Genomic DNA, 22,541 nt, shown 5'->3' on the forward strand with positions numbered 1-22,541 from the left:
TTCATTATTCCTCTGCCTAGAGCACATACCCATACTTACCCTTCTTTTTCTTTACGTTTCCATAATGTTGGAGTACCCTTCACATTTCCTGCTATGTCACACTGTACTGATAATTTCTTTCTGCAAACTACTTGTACAGACCTTATTAAAAAGACTTTTGTTAGTTCAGCGGCTGTTTATCCAGGCAACAGCCTGTCACTGTTTTATTAAAAAAATATTTGTGGGAAGCAGTGTTTTGTTAACACTATATCCAGCATTCATGCACGTGATGTATGTTTCAGTCTTCTATTATTTGGAAATGCCCTTACCTTGGGAACACTAAACCTTCTTAATACTTACAATCAAACAGCTGTGTAACTGGTCCAACGTATAGCAAAGGACAGGCTTTGCTTTTTTTCCTGTTGAAAAGCTGTCATTTGTGTGATTTTCAAAAATTATTCAGGCAGATTACCTTCTTGGAGAAATGAAGCACAGTAAACTTTATTCTATCTTTTACACTTCAAATTTGCTGTGTTCCATGACACCTCTACCAGGATGGGACCAGTTACAGAGATTCTTTGTCTCAATTATTCTGCTCTTGGAGATAGTCACATTGGTCTTTCTTCTTTAGTGAAATTCATCTGTAACAATCTGCTGTTTTTTTCATCTGTCTGTTTAGCAGCTTGGAGCCTTCTACCTTAATGAGAGGGAAAATATAGAAAGAAGCTGACAGAAATGGGCAGCTGTGTCAGCATGGGGTTTCCCATTTTCTGCAGGTACTATCTTCCTGGAGAATTATATTTCTGTATCCAGCAAAATGGATTTGCTCTCTCTTTTCTCTTTTGTTCTTCTTTGGGAGCACAGAGTGACGTTTTATTTATGTAACCTCATGTCTGGATAGACAGAAATTTTCATGTGGATGCAAAGTCTGTCTGCAGAGCAGAATCCAATCTTTTTTTTTTTTTTTTTTTTTTTTTTTTATGGTTGGCCATGTTCAGGTCACCTCCACCATGGGAGGGTGAAGATTTTTAGAATATGCATAGGAAATGTTATGTAAGAGTATGTAAGGTCAAGAGAAAGATGGAAAGAAATTGCTTCTGTGAGGTTACAAAGTAAGAAAAGTGTCACTATATATAGGTCCAAAAGGAATGCAGCATCTGAGAGGAGAGAACCTGGCATTTATGTGATGATAAGAACCACATTGCTATCTATAAATATGATATACATATTGCTGGAACAAACGTATCTGCCAAGTAGAAAATGAACTTCCTTCTGAGCTCTAAAAGGCTACTTTTTTTGTAGTTGTTGACTTTTTCACTGCACAGTAGCATTTTCTTTTGTGGAGAATGATTACAGCTTGAATCAAGAGAGAAGGAAGCTGAAATAGTATTGTTATTCTTTATTCTCCTTTTAGGTGAGACAAGGATATTCTCAGAATTCTTTAGAATTCATCATATATAATTCTATTGGTTGAGTGTTTGTTGAATCTTATGTTTCAAACTTGTCTTTCATTGGTACTGGATCAAAAATCTGTGTTTTAAAGTTCCTTGTTAACATAAATCAGATAGCTCCTTTATGACATTGTAGTCTGAGGTTCCTACCAAGCATATAAAGGCATAAGAAAGAAGCATGGTAGCAGAACAGGACACAACACTGCGAAATAAACTTCCTGAAGCATGGAAACCATGTGTGTTAACATGTTACAATGCTTTTTGTGAAGGACTGTTATAGGGAAAAGCATAATCTTTGTGAGAAAACTGGATTTCTTTTTGGATTATTTAAAAAATATTTTCCAAATGTTGGCAGCCAGTGGTGTATTGTCATCAGCAGCCTTTTTCTTCTGCCTGGTTTCTTTAATTTATTCTTTGAGGATTTCCAGTTCTTAAATAAAATTTATCTCTGCTTCAACTTGAAGATGAATACAGTGACTAATGATATGGATTTACTCTTTGGAAGTTACTTGTTAGGAAAGAGGAAATCATATTTGGTGGGACTTGTTCATAGGTCTTTGTGTTCCTAGTAAATACAGATTAACATTTCTGGTGAAAAATCTTTTGTATCAAAAAGAGTTGTAATCTAAGAGCAAATTAAAAGTGCATTAAAAAAAAGCATGAAAACAACATTAGAGATGAGAGGAAAATGATTTGAAGAGCTCTGTCTCCTGACAGTGACTGCAGCTGTGGTTGAGAAGATCTTCAGATGGCCAAAGTTGTGTGAATACCTTCACTGTTTTACACTTAGCCATAGTCTAAAAAGGAAATTTTAATACTTTCATTATAACTAAAATAATGAAAAAATTTAATTGAAGGACTTAAATTATACTGAAAAAAATCCCATTATCTAATCAACTTAATAGTATTATTTCAGTATATAATAACTACATCACTCGTACAAATTATTTTTTAATCTTTAAATTTTCCTGCTGTTTTTTTTCTCTGCCTCCTCTGAATATTGTCTCTTGTCCTAGCTGTGGAGAGAACTTCAGCATTTTTTGTGGATCCAGAATCAGAGATCAGAATCTAGGTAAAGTCCAAATTAGTTGTCCTAGTTATGGTGCGAGGCATTATGAGAACCTAATTATTTACCAGATATGAGGCTAAGCTCCTGAACTTGCCTTGTTTCATTTTATGTAGGTCTCTCTGTTAGTGTTTCCTATTTATTTTCATGAAACCTGCAACAGATAAAAAGAAAGCAATAACGCTGATAGAGCAAATTCTCAGCTACAAAACACTATTTTTCAAAATAATAATCTCCATTAGCTATGTATTTTTGCCAGTGATGAACAAGAGCCTGTGTGCCATGCTTGTATAAAATCTGCACACGTGGAGGTGACCCACTCTTTCAGAGTTTCACCACCTTCCACCTCACTGTGGTCATATCCACTGTTTGGTCTCTGTTAATTTTCAGCAAGCATCAACAGATGTCAATGGGTGCCATATTTTTCCATCATGGAGAAATTCAGAGACACATCTTTCTTTCATCCACACTTCCTTGTCAGACTCCATTCTGTCAGACGGCCCCTCTGCTGCCATCTGTTGCATGACAACAAAACGTAATGGATATTGGTGGGAAGGTTCATGCTCTACTGCCAAACCACCTACATCCACCTTTGATCTTGTGGGCCAACATCATAAAACAGGAGGCATTACTTTCAGAGATGCCTTTGTATATTTGCCAAAAGACAAAATAAAAATAAAATTCCCAGCAATCTTACAGTAGTTGAGGTCCAGCATGGAAAATAAAGCATAATTTGAGGAGAGTTTGAATTTTTTAAGCTGTAGGGTATTGTGCTGCTTGCATTTGCTTCCTCTCTCTAACAACTCTCCAGGAAAATAAGCCAAATACAATTTCTTTCATGCTGTTAATGAGTTTTTTTTTTTTTTCCCCTACTCTAAACAATGAAAGTACTTTGTTTTTCATGACAAATTACTTTTGTTTCTTTAGAGGTTGCAGGTATAAATAATGTTACTCCAAATTCCTGAAATAAAACATGTGGAACAGTAATTTGTAAAGAAAAGTTTTATAAAAGAAGAACAATAACCTCTTTTTGATTTCATCTTTAAATATAACTTACTAATTACTCTTTTAATCTCCAAAGCTGGGGTGAATAACTTATTAATCAAAATTTAAAGTATGCAAGGATAAAATTGATTACGTGTGGCAGTTTGTCAGTATATTGCTTCGGTTAATTAAAACCATATCAAAATAATCCTGTTTCATCCTTCTGTAGGAAAGTGTTCCCTTATTTTGAGTACTCAGTTGTCTTCCTCTTATAAGTACATCCTTTTCTTGTATCATCCTTAAATTAATCCAATCTTGCAGAGAGTCTTCATTCTTGAACATACTTTTCTCCAGACCTTTGAGTGTATAACATCATATTGCTGCTGTGAGGTGATCACATCATCCAGGTTCTTCTCTGACCTGTCTTTCTGCTCAGGTTTCTGTTATCCCAGTTCCCAAGATTGCACCTTTAAGAAGCTCTGGTCAGATAGAAAGTTAAAACATAAAGTTGAGACCACTTCCTTAACTTTCCAGAGTCTTGGAATTGCCTCATGCACTATGAAAAACCATGCCGTTTTACCCCCCTGTGCATTATTTGTCATAAATTCTGTTTGCATCAGAGTTGGCTAATTTAAAATCCTGTGGTGACTGCCAAAGAGAAAAGTTGGCATTTAAAAGCCAGTCTGTCAGTACATGCTGAAGTATTACAAGCACAGCCATGCTTGAAGAGACGCTGATCAATTGTAATGGATTCATTTCTCTGCATGTCCCTCACTACTTGAGAATAATAACCCTTAGCAGGTTATCTGTGCAATCTGTAAAGGAATAGGGTTTTTTGAATTTGGACCACTACCAATCCTGGCTACTGCTGCCTATTTCAAATTTGCAGCTTGCTGGCAGTCTCTAACAGTTAAACTGTTTTGCAGTACCTGCTCTTGCAATGTATTTTCTTCAGACTATCCACAGTTTTTGCATGCTGCCTCTTTCCAATTTTCTTTGCTGACGCAGAAAATAGAGAAAAAGCACAACCCCTCAGTCCTTTAAAGGGTGGCCTTTTTGAATCTGTTCCATCACTGTGTCTCTGCTATGGGGTCATGAAGCTCTGCGCAGGCTCTTGTCCCTGTCCCAGACACCCCTGCTCCCTGACCTGTTGCTGTGGGGTGGGATTTGGTTAGGGAGGTCACAGCCCTGTTGGCTCATCAACTATCTTCTGGTAAGGCAGATAGTCATTGTGGCACCATAGCATTGGAGCAGAAAAGTGAGAGCTTAGTCCTCTTAGGTAGAGTCAGAGGAGCTTCAGAGCAGCTTCAGGATTAAGTATTTTCTTATAGCTTTAGTCACTGCAGTGGGGTCCCAGTCAATCTCTCCTGAAGTCGATGGAGATTTCCCCTGGCAGAGGCAGCAAAGATTCTTGAGGAAAAGGAACTCACAAGTCCAGGAGGTATGTGAAAATTTCATTTTAGAGGGAAGTACAATAACTCTACAAAGGCTGATTTGATTTAAAAAAAAAAAAAGAAATAAAAGAAACACAGGAAACATTCTGTTTTCCAAGCTATTTCTGAACTTAAATTGCCTTAATTCTTCAAATAGCTGAATACTGAACAAATAAAGGAGAAGCCACCTCCGTCACATCCTCTTGTGGGACACGTCCACCTCCCACGATCCAGCAGAAGGGTATGAAGTCAGTGCACTGCTTATGCCCTCTACAGGGGATCCACTTATATCTGGGTCTAGCTCAGCATACATTTCACTACATGTTTTTTAAGTGTGTTGTTTATTTGCCTGGGGACTTGGCATGGCAGTTTCTTCTCAGTGTGAGACCTGTCGGCTGGCTGTGCCCCTTGCATTCTGTCAGTTAGTGCCACTGCTACAGTCCCCTGGGGAATCTTGTACAGTCCTGTTTTATAGAAAATTAGGAAATTCAAAGAGAAAATGAGTCTGCATTAAGTAATGCTTTCATTGCTAAATTTCTATGACATCTTAATGGTGCATGCTTTTAAAAGGTTGAGAGGTTATTTGTTGATTTAGTTGAAGCTACATAAAACAGTCATCAGAAGATGTCTGGAGCCTGTTTAGAGAAGTGAGCTGTGGAGTCTTTGATCCTTCCCTTGACAATTAGAATCTCAGTTGACCATACCTCATCTGTGATGAGTACTCCTAACAGTTCCCCCATGATGTACTGCTGCTGAGGACAAACCACGATGGAGGGCTGTGTCTACGTGTGGGCGTATATAATATGTGTGCATATAAAGATGTTGATGGATGTTTGCATACAGCTGTTTAGTTTACACTTAATGTTTAGAAGCTGAATACTATGGTTTTGGTCTGCACAGTTTGTACCACATAAATACTGCGAAATAAAGTGGATTTCATTTGGTATTAACAACTACCAAATCTTTTGGAAGAATATGTTTTTATTTAAATATGTGGTCAAATGCTGGTATGGGGTTGCTTTTGTGTATTTTTCGTTTTTGTTTTTCGGTTTTGTTTTTCTTTTCCATTAAAAAAAGGAGTCATTCTATTTATTTCCATAATATGCTTGTTCACACTTATAATAAAAGTAATTAGTTCAGTATGTATGACTTGGTGTGAGGATAAATATTCTCCAATCAGAGAAGACAATGTTTCTCAAATTAGTCTTTAGCCTATAACAATGCGGAAATGATAAATTAATGTCTTACAGTTGTTACTAACCTCCTACATGACTAATTGTCTCTCATATCTAGGTCTCCTCATGTAGGAAACTTAGCTTAGCTTTGTTATAATCTCTTGGCTTCATAGTACACCTGAACTTTGGTTTAAGAGGGAGTTTCACACTTACAAAGCTTTTAGTGACTACTAATTCAGGGAAGTATGCTAACACTTCTTTTTTTTCCTGATGTAATTCTTCTTCTAACGTTTTATATAATTAATATTTCAATAACTTACATTCCAAACTCTTGATGTCCAATGGACAATGCTTCCATGTGCAGTTCCTCAATTCTGACCCAATCCTTTCTGTAGAATTATTAAGTGAGAATTTTTGCTTACTGTTGTCACAGAAATAACTCCTTTACCAACGCTTGCATGCACAACTTAGCATATGGCAGATGAGGCATCATATTTTCCATTGTTTAAAATGTATGCTTTTTATTATAGAGAGTGAAAACTTAATGCACTGTGTTGGCATGATTAATCTTTTCAATATGAGGCTAAATAATAGGCTCCAGCAAAACCTACCGAGTATTTTAAGTCTTTGCCAGCTAACTAGGATGAGTGTGATCTTTTTTTTTCCCTAAGATTCCGGTAGGATGCTTGCTTCTTTTGGAGTACTTGGGATTAAAAGGTTGCTTATTGCTGAACAATAGTTCCTAATACAAACTCTTCTTTTTTCTTTCATTCAAAAGGGCATGCATAATCATGTTAGGAAAAACCTGAAAAGTCAGTGTCCATATAGTCTAGGTCAGGTCTGATGTTCAAGGGCAGGAATGGAATTCTCTGTGTGGACTTCATTCAGAGTCCATTGCAGACACTGGAAGCAAAAATCTGCAGTTAATGAAACATGATAGCTGGTTGTTGTAGCGCTTATATGCCACTGATTCTGCATAATGTCTGAAGAGTTGTCATCCCATCAGTGGGAACAGTTGGAGAGTCTCACTTCCTTTCATTTCCTCTTCTGCTCTCCTTGTGTCCTGGAGGTTGGGGGAACCTGCTTCTCCCTTAACTTCCAGAATGAGTGTAGGAGATTGGTCACATCTCTAATGAGAAGCTGTAATGAAGTACAGATTACCACCAAAAAGTGTGAGCTTTGCTCATGCCTGGGAGCAGTGACATATCTTCAGATTGTGGGGGCTTCTGCGATGCACTTGGTTTGTATTCAGATGCGTATGTTCTGTAATGTATAAATGGGATCCTTCTCCAGCTGCTGTCAGACAGCTGTAGCTTCATCTACAGACACTTTCATGATTTGGAGGAAACTGCTCTATCTTCTGCGTTATGGACAGCCCTCCTGTGATGCTAATTTCTCTTCTGGGTTACTATGGAGACAGGAACAATTGTAATTGCTTGAAGGATTAGCAGTGGTATGACTTTGCAAGTAAGAAGTTCAGAAAACGCAGAAGAAACTCACGTTCCTGTGTAGAGAGCCAAAATCTGCATACAAGGCTGTCACAGCAGTAGCTAAGTGGTTAAGAACAATCTTCTGTTTGAAAGATTTAATTAAAAAAAGAAAAACCATGCCCAGCTGAAAAAACGTGGCAAGGAATGTGACCACGCCTGTGACTAGGGAGGGGAGGGGGGGAGCAGGACTACTTGTTTTTCTATCAGTTCTACCTGTTTCTTTCTGTACAAGTGGTGCTTTATGAGTCTTTGAAAGAATCCTTATCAAATACATTTTCCAAGACTTTGGTTGGTTGAATGCTTTCTAATTTTATGGAATGGTGACTCAGAAGAATGGAAGTGTTTCTGTAGAATTATCTTTTTCAGTTTTTTTTCCCATCCTATTGGAAGGAAAGTATGGTATAAATGTTTATTTTTTGTGTGAAGGTCTATCTGTATGTGCATATAAAAACACATGAAAAATTTAATTATTTCACACCTTTTCATGTGATGTTTAAAATATTAATGACTGCTGACACTGAATTGTGAGATTAAAATTAGTACCCTGTTTACTATCTCATCACAGTAGTATAAATTCAGACCAGTCTTTTAATCCTAGAAGCAGACCAATCTGTAATGTTGTGCTAGCCAGGTGACTTAGTAATTAGTTTCTTGGTGAAGTTGCTGAATTGATTGGTAGAGATAGATTGTACTAGTAAGTAAGCATGAACAAAGTTTCCAGCTGTTTTGATCAGTATAGACTGAGCACAGCTTTTGAAATACATCACTCTGATTTCTTTTCCTCATTTACACAGTGTCATGACTGAAAGCTGCTTGCAGGACTGAGGAGTCCTGAGAATGATGCTGATAGCTTTTTAGGCACTGCAGACTTGCTTCTGTAATAGTAAAGGGTCTCTGGGCATTCCTAGGTTTTGCTTGCAAAAGATCTGAAGCTGATGACCAAATCCTGCCTCAGTGTCTTTGTGAAAGTGTGGGAGATACACAGAGGTGCTCACATTAGGCTTTCCATTCAGGGATGACTGTCACTATTTGTAGTCTGTGCTACTCTTTCATGATGTTTTTTCCAACTTTTCTTCCTAGAGCTTTCAGCCTTCAAGAGTCTTTTATAACTAATTAGCTTTATTGTTTATATTACTCTCTTACTCTAATTAGAGTAATCAAATCATGGGGATCTTGAAGCTCTCCTCCTTTTCCTCTAACTGTTTTTGCTTTGTGTAGCCTGGCTATTTCCTGCTGCTTATTCTTGCCCATGCGTTTTTACTTTCTGCAAATTGATGTTGTCCTGTACTAATGGTTTTCTCTTTTTCTGAAGAACCTTGGCCATTCTTGTCAGCCTGTGAAGACCTATAGTCCCATTTGAGAATGAATTGCAAGGGACACACTAGCCAGTGGGAATAATAGATATGCAGAAGAAAGAAAGTGATATTTTTAACTATGTTTATGAATTTTTGGGATTGTGTATTAGGAAGAATTTATTTTCAGAAAGAGTGGTGATGCATTGGAACAGGCTGTCCAGGGAGATGGCATCACCGTCCCTGGAGATGTTTAAGGAAAGGGTAGATGTAGTATTAAGGATATGGTTTAGTGGGCAATATTGATGATGCGTGGACAGTTGGCCTAGATAATCTTGGAGGTCTTTTCCAACCTTAATGATTCTAAGATTCACTTCAGATTAAATTGTTTCAACTATCTTCCACCAAGCCTTGGTTGTCTCCTGGTTGCCACGGTTGTAGTTGTTTTGCCCTTCAGCACTGTTTGTCTGGTGGTCGCTCATTCATGGTAGCAATGAATACTTTCCATGCACTCTCAGGCAAGGAGCAGAATATATCAGCTCTTGTGTCTTGAAACTGAAAGTTTCAAGTTCACTCAAGTTTGTCTGAACAAACTGCCAATTCTGAATTTACCAGAGTCTCATAGCTACTTCAGCCATTCTGCTATCAGCGCTTTATCTCAGTAGTGGAAACCTACTGGGTTAAAAGCAGTTTCAGAATTTTTTTTTCCAAACTCATATGTGACTACCAAGCAACTGTGTACACAGAGACAGCATGATCTGCTGTTTTACCTTCTGCTTTCCTTTTCACCCATGTGAGAATTTGTGTGTGAGGAGCCTCTACTCTGCACCCCTAACATACCTCAACACTGAAGTGGATATAGTGGGTTTGTGGTGGCAGAACACTGTCCTTTGCCCTCACTGTTTCTTGAGGATAAAGATTGTCTTGTGTATGTGTATGTGTAAGTTTATGCATATATACATAGATAACACAAGGCAGTGTTGGTATCACCTTCCAACAATGAAGCAGAAAATGGAAACATTTATGGAAAGTTTTCTGGTTACTGCTCTTGGATTTTGCACACACATTCTAGGAGGAAAGGAAGAAAAACAAGCTTGTAATGCTTAATGACGTGAATAATGCAAGGTTAGATTAGAGCAGTATATAATTTATACTTTTTGGAACCATTGTTATTCTGTATGTGTGTGTGTTAGCAGCAGAATCAGTCACTCAGTCTTTGCATCAGTTAAATTTCCGAATGTGCAAGTTCAAGGACCATCATCAGAATTTTTATTAACTGTGCCACCTTTGAGTGCAGATTTCAAAGGTAGCGGATTGCCAGGATTAAACAGAAACATACAGGCAGTACTCAGTGAACACATGCTTGAAGTCATAATAGTATTTTTACTATCTTTATGGATTTCATTCTGTGAAAGCTCTAAGTAATCTTTCACATCTAAGGCTATGATAAGACTAGAATAGCACTTGCTTTAAAGTATCAGTTTGTCCACTTAGGCATTTTGTGTGAATTATGCTCTCCTACTTATAAAAGGAAGCACTTCAATAACTTTGGAGCATGCAATCGTCTCTTCACAGATGAACTGTCAGTGCAATGTAGCACCTGAATTCTAATCTGCTTTGCATTTCACCTGAGGCATTGGATAGTTCATTCTCTTTCTAACACTGTGTTCTCTTTCATTGGGACTGCAAATACAATACCTAAAGCAGAGCTTGTATGAGGGCTGTGGCCACTCCTGGCTGAAATAATCACATGCATCTTCTCCACACCTAGCATGACTTCTGAACTGGTAGCACAATTAAACAAGCAAGATGATTCATTAATGGGAGGTTGATAGGATCACAGAATGGCTGAACCTGGCAGGGCCCTCTGTATCTATCTGGCCAGTCTCTGTTCCAGCAGGGCCACCCGGAGCAGGGTGCCCAGTGCCATGTCCAGGCGGCTGCTGGAGATCCCCAAGGAGGAGACCCCACAGCCTCTGGGCAGCCTGTGCCACTGCTCTGTAACCCACACAGCACAGGATGCTTCTGGTATTCAGAGGCATCCTCCTGTGTCCCAGTGTTTGCCCAGTGCCTCTTGTACTGGCCCTGGGTGCCACATAGAAGTGCTTGCCTCTTTGTACCTTTCTTCAGGTATTTATAGACATTGATGAGATCTCTCCTGAGATTCCTCTCCTCCAGCTGAACAGCCCCAACTCTCTTAGCCATTTCTCATAAGAGAGATACTTCAGTTCCCCGATAATTTCTGTGGCCCTATTCTGGACTGATCACAGTCCAGCAATAGCAAAAGTCATTTTGTGTTTCCTTGCAGCTCTTGTGACCATTGCATCTAGGCCTCTCCAGAAGTAATGAGATCTGTATATTCGCTGCATGTCTAGAAAATTTCTTTGGGACTTTCTGGTGGTGAGGGCCTGCAATTACGAATTGGATGAATTTATGTTCATCTAAATAATGTTTATTTTAATAGGAAATGCCCCTGGAAAAGCCAGGTCTTGGAAACTGCTCTAAATGTCTCAATTATTTCATCTCTCTCAGAAGCCTGCCCCAAAGTTAAACCCCCTTTGTCATTCTTGGTTCTCTTCAACTGTTTCTTAAGCTTTTGGATTTATATATTAGCAAAAGACTTATTAAATATGTTAAACTGCAATATGGCCAGATATAGATTAATCTCCATATCTTACTTAATTATCTGCAGCACCAGGATAAAGACTGGACAGAGTCTTTTGGAAACAATTGTGCACCAGATAAAGCTTTCTTCCCTAATGTAGGGGGTGACATGGTTGCTGGAGAGATCGTATGTTTCTCTGGTTCGTGTTCCAAATGGCAGAAATTATCCTTTATTTTATGTTTTTATGTAGTATGCATGCACAAAGTTATATAGAATCATAGAATGGATTGGGTTGGAATATATTTTAGTTTTAATCTTCCATTATGAAGTTAGGTTTATAAAATGTAAACATCTAAATGTGAATTATTTATCTATTGCTCATCTGGCATTTGGAGAGAATTTCAATGACTGTTTTTGACATCACTTCTAGGATGAGGTAAATTTCACTCGTGCAGTCAACTGTGACTACAAGGGAGTAGCTACTATGACTAGTTCAAACTTTGTGAAAACCTCAAGCTAAGAGAAAACCATTCCTACATAACATTGAACTAGTTAGATGTGTGTGTAGCAAATTATTCTGTAGAACCATAGTGAATCATTGTACTACAGACTTACAGTTCTTTTTTTCCCCTCTCCAAAGATACCACTTCAATTTTTCCAAATTGTTCAGCTCAAGGTCAAGAACCACTTGCTTTACAGAGAAGACACCACTGCTGAAGGTTTCCTCAGAGGAAAATGGGTGAGTTACTTTCATTTTACTCAAAATACATTTTTCCTAAGCTCTCTTCTATTTAATTGTGCATGGTTCTTTCTTATATTCTGACATCAAACCTAATGGGAAATAAAGTGGATGTCAGAAGTTGTGAGCAGAGAATTACTCTGAAGTAGTTTGAGTGGAAAGAAGGGGCTATAAATGAGATAGGGAATGATGTAAGGTCGCAGGTCAGGTTGATTAGAGATACCTTGGGATAAGCAACTGCAGGTTGCTCTCATTTTCTTCATATTGTGTTGCATCAGGTGCATTTCAAGACACAGTAGAGCTATAAGATGGATTCTTATTCTTGTGGATTACACATCAAATTCAGAGGCATGTATGTCTGGTGCTTCAAAATGCTCGTTCTTTCAGGTGCACCTAAACATCATAAAGCTTTTGCTTCTCTGTCTATCTAGTTGTGCCATCAAGAGGAGCTCAGTCTCTACTGAATAAATATCTTTATATGATTTTTTTCCATTAAAATCTATTACAGAGAAGCTAAGCATATGTAAGATCAGTTGCATTCTCATATCTGTTGAAATAAACTACTGTTTTATTTTCTCTTTACTGAAAATATGTGACAGGTTGCCATGCATGGGTCTTCATAACCCAGATTTTACCACAGATGATGATTCATGGGACAACAGCTCTGCCGAATTTGAACAGAGATTTCATCTGGGAAGTGAAATGACCAGTTTGTCTAGATCTGCTTCTTCTGAGAAATATGAAATCTTGGATAACCTTCATGTCAAGTTCAATTTATCAAAGATGAGGTCTGAATTCAAACATTATTTTATTTACTTTTTAAAGTTTCAGCAGTTTCAAAGTATAGATGGCTAGAAAATGATATATTTTCTGCAAATGAATAATATAACGCTCCATATTTAGGATATATTTTATCATTGATAGCTTATAAATAAATCCTGATGAAACTGATTACAGCCTCTATCCAATGATCAATAGCTCTTTGCTCTTAGAAGCATTAATCAAGATATCTATTTTAAATCTGAATTTAAATAGTGTTTCTATTGCTTTCAATATTTTGAAAGTCTCTTGGCTTTTTCACAGTTTTGTTTTTCACTTTTCAGTTTTTTTGAAGAAATATTTATCTTTAATTGAAATGTATATCTCTCTCTTTATAGAAAGATAGATGAACAGTCTTCTACTTACCTAACAGTGTTTCTGGAATCATCATAGTAGCTTTTCATGAATATGCAATGCAAAATATAACCAAGAACTTTTTTGTCTTTAAGTACATTAATATATTTCACTCTTTATCTCAAAGTAGTCTTTTACCTCATTTAGGCAGGGATGAAGTTGAAATATTTTAATGTACTGAAAAATATCAATATAATAAGAGCTTAAATTCAAATGTTCTCAGGATATTTTCACCTGAATAATAGCTAGCAAAGCCTTTAGTCTCAGGTACAAACTCTCTCTGCCACTTCTAGATTTTCAACATTTCTTCTTGTTCTGGTTTGAATTGCTAATAACTCTGCAGTTTGCATGGAGCCCAAGCACTTCATGCCCCTGTCTGCATGTTGATCCATGGAGCCTTTTCTGACAAGAAGTCTATGACTCTTTTTGCAGTCTGTATGTTGTCTTAGCTCATCATTTCACAATTGTCTTCCTTCTTTCATTGTGCATATGGTATTGTGTGGAGTGCCACGCTCCTGTACGCTGCTGAACAAATGGAGCAGGAGAATTTCAATGGCTGCAATTAGTGCAATATGAGCAGATGTGAAGAAATTTGGCAGACGTCTTTCTTCATGCTCTCTGTAGCTTTCCTTGTATTTGATGGAACAAAAGCATTGAGCAGGAGAGTAGAATCAATTGTTTCCAGTATAGTATACGTTTATGGGGGTAGTGTATTTCTCTGGCAGAACTTTCTGTGAGATGTTTTCATTGCTATAGTGCTGGTTGTACATCTGGGGCCAGCTCCTTAGATGTTGCAAATCAGCATAACTCCACAGAGATAATAAATGGAGCTAAACTGCCTGATGTGCAGATCAGACTAAAATTCATTTGGTTTAAAACAAAGAGTGAAGTCCTTCATAGATTTATATTTCATGCATTTTCAACTAAAGTCAGGTAGGACTGTGCTGGAGGCATATATCAGTAGAGAGTTTGGCACAGAGTTTGTACTTGCATCGCTGTGCCAGATTAGTGCAGCAGAAAGAGACAGATTGGAAAACACAGACGAGTCAAAGACTCATCACTTCTCAAATATAAGATGTTAAAAGTGCTGCTTCCTTAATACAAAATGCCATGAAAACAAACAGAAGGGAGGAAAAGAGGCTTCTAAATTCTATGTTTAATAAAATAACCACTTCCAAAAGCTGTTTTTTATCACATCTTGTCAACTCCTTGAGATGAGTTTCTGTTATTCACAGACAAATGGTTATGAATTTATAAGTTTTAATTAATGCTTCTTGTTTTCTCCTTTATGTTAAAAATGAGTTATTGCTGTTTCTTTTTTCAATAGCAATTTGAATTATTATTATTTGAAATGATAATTTGGAAGTGCAAACAGAAAATGTTGAACACATTAAAACTAAACCAATGTGGACTGGGCTTTAGTAATTCATAACATAACAAGCCCTCAAAAATACTGAAACAACTGTGATGTGAAGATAGGGAGAGTAGATAGACAGGATAGATGATGCATGACTAAGATGGCAATGTTTTCCATAAATCATACAGTAATGAAAGAAGTTATCAGCTGTGGGGTGCTGATAATGGCTTTTGTTGTCATTCTTCTTTTTTAAAACTTTATTATCCTCTCTCCCACCTCAACTTGATTTCCAGTAGAGAAGGACTAACTGGTGCTTCTGGAAGCTACCTCGCTGACTCTTTATCATCCCCAACCTTCCATAGATGTTTATCCCAGTGCAAAGTTTGCATATAATTGCTACCACTTGCATCTCCTAGGGTGTTGTAGCCCCTCTGTTGCAGTTTGACTGTGGCATGGTCTTTTCATCAGATACTATATCTTTTTCTGCTTTTTTTTTTTTTTTTTTGGAGAAGTCTAGTGAGGAAGGGATGTTTTTTCTCAGTGAACTTGATTTAGGGACTTACTTCCACTGTGACTAAAAGTTATTTCTGACTGTCTTCAGATTACTTCACTTTAATATTTTGTTCTAAAGCATCTGTCAATTGAGTTATTTATTGCACTGCTTCTTTCTCAACTAATTATCCCAGTAACGTGAAATATTTTTCTTCTTGCTTGTCATCAGGCTTAAATCAAACCTTGCATTTGTCATTCTCTCAGAAAAGCAATGTTTGAATGTTTACTTTTGGAAAAAATGGGGTAAGAACATCAATGTCTTCAATTAGTGAAGAGGTGAGATAAGGGCAAATAAGCAAAAACAGTTCTGTAAATTAAGACATCTGTGCAACATTTTGATGGGCAACAAGAAAATAATTAAAGAATTGCCTTTTATGGTAAGATTTAAAAAAACCAATGTGGTGATTAAAAAATGATAAATCTTAAGATTTCTTACTAGAAAACATAAAATTTCAATATTTCAGTTTAGAATTGTTCTTGTTTAGGCCACTCAATAATAAGCTCTGACATTTTGGAAGATTAGATGGCGTTGTATCTCCAGAACTGGCCATTTCCTGGCACATGTGTACTATGGAAAAAAAAATCTAGATTTGCTAGAACATTCTAGAGTTGCTCACACAGTATACTTGATTTGAAGAGACAATATTTAAGACCAGGATATCCTTAAAGACTGTTCTTGTCTTCAAAGTGAATGTCAGGATGCCTACTAGAAGACTGGTTCAAGCAATTTATTCTCGAAAGTACCCCTCTATGCAGCAGTTCGACCTTTCCATTCAGCTGTGCCATCTTCCTGTGTTCTGCCTTCCTGCAAAGGACTGTGCTCCTTTGAAGCCCAAGAAGAGGTCAAAGAGTGGCAAAGGATCTGTTGGGAGCCACCCAAGGGAGATTGCTCCAAGTCTCAACACTAGCTCATTCTGTAGCCTTCGTTCAGCTTTTCTAAGGGGCATAAACTCCCTCTCATTCAATGAGAGAAGGCTGGCAGCGAAGTGAGGACAGAGTCCTTATAGTCAACAAGGCTTCCCATGCCCTTGTGTAGCGTGATGTTGTCCATGCTCTGACATGGTATGTTATTATTCTTAAGTTCTCAATATCTGAAATGGCAGAACTATTAAAAATATAGAAAAGGTTTGTTTTAAAATAACTGTGTACTAAATACATGCTTCTTACATTTCAGATGCTGTCTAAAATTCCTGAAAATTTCAGTCCTTTTTATCTTTGTGGTAGTCTGCTCTGTAAGTATTGAATTAGCTACCTTTTCCTCTTTCTCCTACTACATTTCTTACAATTAGTTGAAAAATGATATTTGGTTTTAGGTGATAAAATAATATCTCATGGATGGGAACAAGATGGCAAAAACTAGAAATAGTGTTCTGGTCCTTATGCCTAATTAGACAACTGCTCAGTGCACTGCCCTCTACCTGGACAATATGGCAGAGAATTTAGTTTTAGGAGAGAGTTGGAATTTTTATGTCATCAATCCTGCATTTGGGATGGCTCTTCAGATACTAATTAAAGCCTGGGAAGTATTGGTATGTTTTCCCCCTTGGCAAAGTGTGTATCTCCTCATGTACAGCCTTTTGAGCAGCAGTTCTCTTGTGCAAGATACTAAAATGTAAACATTTTTTGAGGCACTCTGCTTCCTGTGTGGCTGCTGAAAATGGGCAGTTGGGAGCAGCTCCCACTAGTGAGTATTTGCAGTAACTGAGAATAGGCAGGTCTTCCCCAAAACTGAGGACTGAAAGGAAACTCTAGAAAAAAGACAAGGGAAGAGCTGTGATTTCTAGGAAGATGATAGACCCAGAGTGTCTTTGAAAAATCTTTCTTTCTGTTTTGTCGCACTCTTCATTCTCTTTTACTACTCTATGGTACTTTTTTCTTCCTTTGTTGACCTTGTCTTTCTCTGAAAATTATTCTGTCCTTCTCTTCTTGTGCTGAAGACTCCAGGCAAGCTTTTTGTTTTCCTGTCCTGTCATTCTCAGTTCTCTTTCCTTCTGCCCTTCTCACCAGAGCTGCTCCTGCTCTTCATTGTACCTCTCTAACCATGTAAGTTCATCATCATTTTTCTTAAATTCACCTAACCATGGTGTCTGTAGAAACACTGGGATAAAATATATTGAAAATGTGACCTGTCGTAAGTTCACTGAGGGAAAATTACTTGTCCTTGACATGTGTACCTGGGCTTATTTTCAGCTTTGGGGGAAACTTACCTGAAATACTGAAAGCAATCTTAAGATGTAATGTATTGTTTGAAAGTCTTTAAGTTTCTGATATAAGCTTAAGATATTTTTTTTCCCTAGATTTTGTTTGGCATTTACCCAGATCAACGTGTGTCCTGGCAGATGTTGGCTGTCTCGCCTCTGGAAAGCTTCTGTATCCTTCCTACACCGAAGAAAACTTAAGCTTTGTTAATGAAATGGTTGAACTACTGTTTTCTCTCTTATACTCAGAGTGGATTTAGTCTCCTCAGGGCATGTGCTGCCCTTAGATTTGTTCTTTGATGCAAACTGCAGTTGTGCATCACATCCAAGCTGGCCGTGATGAATAGTGCCTCTCTGTGGTGCTTTGTGGTTCCCATCCAGTTCTTACGTTGAGATTCTGCATGAAACCTGAAGTTTGAAATCCTGGTGGGATCAGCTTCTAGAAAATAGCCATGACTGTGACCAGTACAGTCCAATGGCTGCAGCCATTACTCCCCCGGCCAGGGGCTATCATCTGTAGCATGTTTTGAGGATCATGATGCATGATTCATTGCAGGTGAATGCAAACCTGTGTTTGAAAGGCCTTTGAGGGATGAGCATGATGAACATTCAGTTAGTAAGCAATCAAAAACTTTTGCTAATAAACTACCTTTCTTGTTTCCAATATATTTCTAATTTTATCAGTTTGATCTGCAATTTCTTTTACTAATATTGGAAGATGATTCACTATGGATATATTTTATGAGCATCTAGGGAGCATCATCTTTTGAAAAGGTGCAGTAAGAGTTAATTCTTGAAAGATTCATTTTTTCTATTTAATTAGACAGGTCCATAGCTTTAAGGAGGCAGAGTCCATTCTAAACAGATTTGTTAGCATTCTCACTATTGCAAATAATGGCACAATGTTACACAGCTATTAGTAGGGTAGATGAGGAAGAAAAGGTTAGTGCTTGGGGGCAATTTATAGTGAGAAGCAGGGACTGCTTTTTGGAAGAGAGCAAGAGAGCATTAGCAGGACAAATGAAACCTCAACAGTTAGCTCCCATCGCACCAGGGCTGTAATAACTCAGTTTGCTGAATCAGGGTGTTTTGCCATCAGATCTTTGAGATCAAGTTGTAGTCAACTATCATAGCATAACTTGAGGACTGGATCTCTTTCCACAGATTTTGCACTGGAACCACAGTTACTGCTCTGTGAGCATTGATTCTGCAACTGGTTATTCTTTTTTCTTGTTTCAGGGAGTGCTGTTCGAACTGGGATAATGATTACAATCAAGTATTTCTTTATTTCATGTTTTACATGTAATGTCAAGATGCTTTAGCCAAATATCTGTCAGACAGAATATAGCATTCTCTTTCTTTATCTGACAAACCTGGAGGTGAAGCTTCTTTGTGTCATATGTTGAACACTAGACATTCTGTCCTTTCATTCCTACTCACTGAGCTGGGAGTAAGCAATCCAGAAAAGTCTTGTTTCGTTTTCAAGGTGACAGAATAATTCAAGCAGAAAGGTCATTGAGAGAAATTTGTTTCTAAGTGAGATTTGGAAAAGGTGTGAACAATTCTGAATGTCATCTCACCATTGCTACTAGTCTTTGGTCATGCAGACACAAGCTCATGTGTTTGTGTCGCTTTGTTACATGGTGAAAAACCTTTTGGTTAGGCTTGGATAACACTAACCATTTAGAAAGCAGTGTCGAAGATGTGATTTATGCTGGCTGAAGATTGCAATATTCTCAGTGGACGTTAAGGGGTAGTCTGAATGTCTACAAGAATTTCATGGTAGGCAGACAGGTGTGCTGTGATAGCTCTTGTCACCAAGCCCATAGAGGTTGTGTATGAGATTATGGGTGGAAGTGTCTTAGCTCATGTGATACTAAATTATGCTAATGATATGTTCTTTCTTCCTTGCTCATGTGTCAAAAGCAGTTGAAATGTGCTTAATAGGTACTAAGTATCATTTACTTGTTTTATTTTTTTTTTTTTAAATCCTTCATCTCATTTCTATGCTTTTCCAGAAAAGCTCATGTATTTTGAATTGTGTATTGAGTATATACACTCTTATGAATACATATGCATACACTAGAAAAATCTGAAAAATAATAAACTAAAGGTGGAAATTTAAATAATTAAAAAATCAAATGGAGTCACTAGACTTCATCATTCTGGTGTTGCTTAGATATTTGTGTTTTTTTTTTCTCTCATGCACACAAGGTGTCAGACTTGTTTGGAGCTGTGACTTTCTGTCTCTGGCTGCTGCTTCTAATATAGTGTGTCTTTAGCACTTTTCCATTTTCTCTAGCTCCTGTTTGATGTTTCCATACCTTTGTTTATTGCTTGCATTTACTTTGGTTGATTTTTCCCCACTAACTTCTGTGTACATTTTAGTATCTCACGTATATCTCCCTTTGCTTTATCTATCCCCATGGATTCTAAGCAGACTGTAGTGCTGAACTGTGCTGGCTGTAGTTTCTGAAAATTGAAGCTTTCCTCCTGTGATTAGTAGAAGCTTTCTGTGTATGTAAGATGTTTTTTAACTCTAATTTGCCTATTGGTGCAAGATCCAAATTAAGTGGATTTAGTATGATTTTTTCAAAGTAGTGGTAATATTGTTCCTTTTTTGGCAAGACTTAGGATTTATTTGCTTTTAAATTCTAACAATCAACTCTTTAATAAGTTTATGATAAGGCGAACTTAAAGGATGCTTTTCTGTAGGGAGCAATATTCACTGCCCTTGTTAGTGTAAATCTGTGAAGCATTTTCAAACCTTTTGCTGAAAGGCCTTATGTTAAATGGGAAGCATCAATAATTAAAGGGATGATACGCCTTTGGAAAGTGGGTTATAAAAATAGAAGAAGAGATATGGAGTCTGAAATATTACAGCATTTCCTATGTTCTGCCACGTACCTATCCTAAGACATGAACGTATTTATTTTCTGTAAGTCCTAAGCCATTCAAACTTTCAAGTAACTACAGTCAGTTAGCTGGTGAATTACAGAAAAAATAATAAATATTCATTGTGCTTATTCATTAAACACAGAAGTTTTCAGTCTTGAAGAAAGTTCTGAAATACTTTATGGATCCTGTTTGTTCCTTCGTTTCAAAAAATTTCTGCCGTGACCTAAGCAAAATTTTAATTGTTTCTTAAGCTACAGGGAACAGACAGCTGGAACAGAAATCTGCAGTAACCTTTGGAATCGAACTAGGCTTTATGAAATTCAGAAATAATGGGGATTTGTGGGCGCTATTGAGGAATTACACAATCAAACTTTACATTCATTCACTATCATTTAAAGAAGCGTCTGTCTCCGTAGTAGAGTACCTTCTTTTCTTTCCCTGCCCCTGATACATTTGTTGCTATTTCTATATTTCAATGGTAGAAATACAGTTTTTTTAAAATAAAAGGTAAATCTTCTAGTGCAGTCCTGGGTCAATGGGTCTCACATCATCTCTGTCCCTGACAGGTTTTTCAGCAAGTCTTGTTTGCTTCCCTCTCAAGAGCCACAGTACTTATGCCAGTTACTGCTGTACATGAGGGAAAGTTAGGGCAGTCTAGATGCAGCAATTTTGTTTTCCTTTTTCAGATTGCTTGTCAGAATGTACTTCCTGTGGTCCTGAAACCTAATAATAACTATGGAGTGGAATTTGATTTTTTTTTGTGTCTGGTCAAGAATTCTACAATTTTTAAATATATTTTAAATCCTTTCAGTCCTGATCTGATTGCTTCCTTTATATGTTTGATATCTCCTCATTTTAATTCTTCGGAGTGAGGACTGACATTTTGCAAGTTATTTATATTTGCACAGCACCTGCTGTAAAGAGTTCCTTAATAGCTTGCTCTCTGAGTACTATCACCACAAAACAGAACTTAGGGAAAATCCATCATCTAATGTCACTACTGAACCCTAAAAAAACAGAGCCAAATTGACTAACTAGTGTCCATTTTCACTGGTTTATCTCTCTCCTTGGTAGCTCTGGGAGATTTCATCATGCCCTAGCCAAGCTTAAAATATCAGAATCAGAAAACAGAAAATATATCTTAGCAGTAATAAAATATTGAAATTTACATAATAGGCTAGATTTCTTATTTTGGTTGGATTCAGTGAAACTACTTGGAAAAAAAAAAGTATGAAAGTTGATAGGGGAGACATTAGACAGAGAAAACAAGATATGCTGACCTTATTATCAAATTCCTTGCTGAGGTAGAATGAGTTTGAATGATGGGTGCAAATGTGTTAATCATAGAGCAAGAAAAGGTCACTAGAAAAACTTGTAATCATGCCATGACCATTGGTGACACTGAAAATCACCTTTTCTGCTCCCTGAGACAGAGATATTTATAGAAAGAAAGACTATGAGGAAGAGAATGCACTTGGGGTGTTGAAAGCTTTTCGGCTTCCAAGAACTTAAAAAATGGGTTCTTCTCCCAGGCAGTATAAAGTAACAAACTGAATGAAAAAACAAAACAAACAGACAAAAAAACACAACCAAAACAAAACACCACCACCAACAGAAAAAACAAACAAACTCCTCAGATGTTGCTTTAGCCCTCTACTGTCAGACAATCTTCAGTCATTTTTTGCTTGAAGAAGACATTTAAAAATTATTTGTTGCTGGAAATGAAGTAAGCATTTTGGTCTGCAGGCAGTATTCAAGCTTCTAAGAGGATGGATGAAGGCTAGACCGTATTCATTGGCAGGCAAAAAAGCAGAATATCAAGGCATATTTGAGAAAACTAATGAAACTTCTGAAACTGATAGAGCACAGAGAGAAAGGGTGGAACCAAAGTAGAGAAAAATGGAACCAAACTCTCCAAAAAGGGAAAAGAGGAGGAGGAATTACAGTGAATTCTTCAAATGGGGAAACCAAGAGTTATAGAAGAGCGTGAATTTCCGCTTTGTGTACTCTGAAGAGATGATCAAAAGACAAAATTGCAGAGAGATGTAGAATTTCTAAGAATTCTAAGAACATTCTTAGAATGTTCTTAACCCTGGTTAAGAACAATATATAAAAATAGATTCTAAAGCCCAGGAGGAAAAAAAAAGTC

The 22,541-nt window shown here is 37.3% G+C and overlaps 1 protein-coding gene across 1 annotated transcript in view; it reads left to right on the forward strand.

Annotated features, from left to right (window-relative positions):
* Positions 1 to 22,541, forward strand: part of OCA2 (OCA2 melanosomal transmembrane protein) — a 200,479-nt gene that overhangs the window by 13,819 nt on the left and 164,119 nt on the right. The window contains exons 3-6 of the mRNA XM_052664808.1: positions 12,116 to 12,214; positions 12,814 to 13,002; positions 16,471 to 16,528; positions 17,594 to 17,666. Of these exons, the coding sequence (XP_052520768.1) occupies positions 12,116 to 12,214; positions 12,814 to 13,002; positions 16,471 to 16,528; positions 17,594 to 17,666 (419 nt within the window). The remainder of the gene's footprint in view (positions 1 to 12,115; positions 12,215 to 12,813; positions 13,003 to 16,470; positions 16,529 to 17,593; positions 17,667 to 22,541) is intronic.

Source organism: Tympanuchus pallidicinctus, unplaced genomic scaffold (assembly GCF_026119805.1).
Source record: "Tympanuchus pallidicinctus isolate F22 unplaced genomic scaffold, pur_lepc_1.0 scaffold6, whole genome shotgun sequence".
NCBI classification, from domain to species: Eukaryota; Metazoa; Chordata; class Aves; order Galliformes; family Phasianidae; genus Tympanuchus; species Tympanuchus pallidicinctus.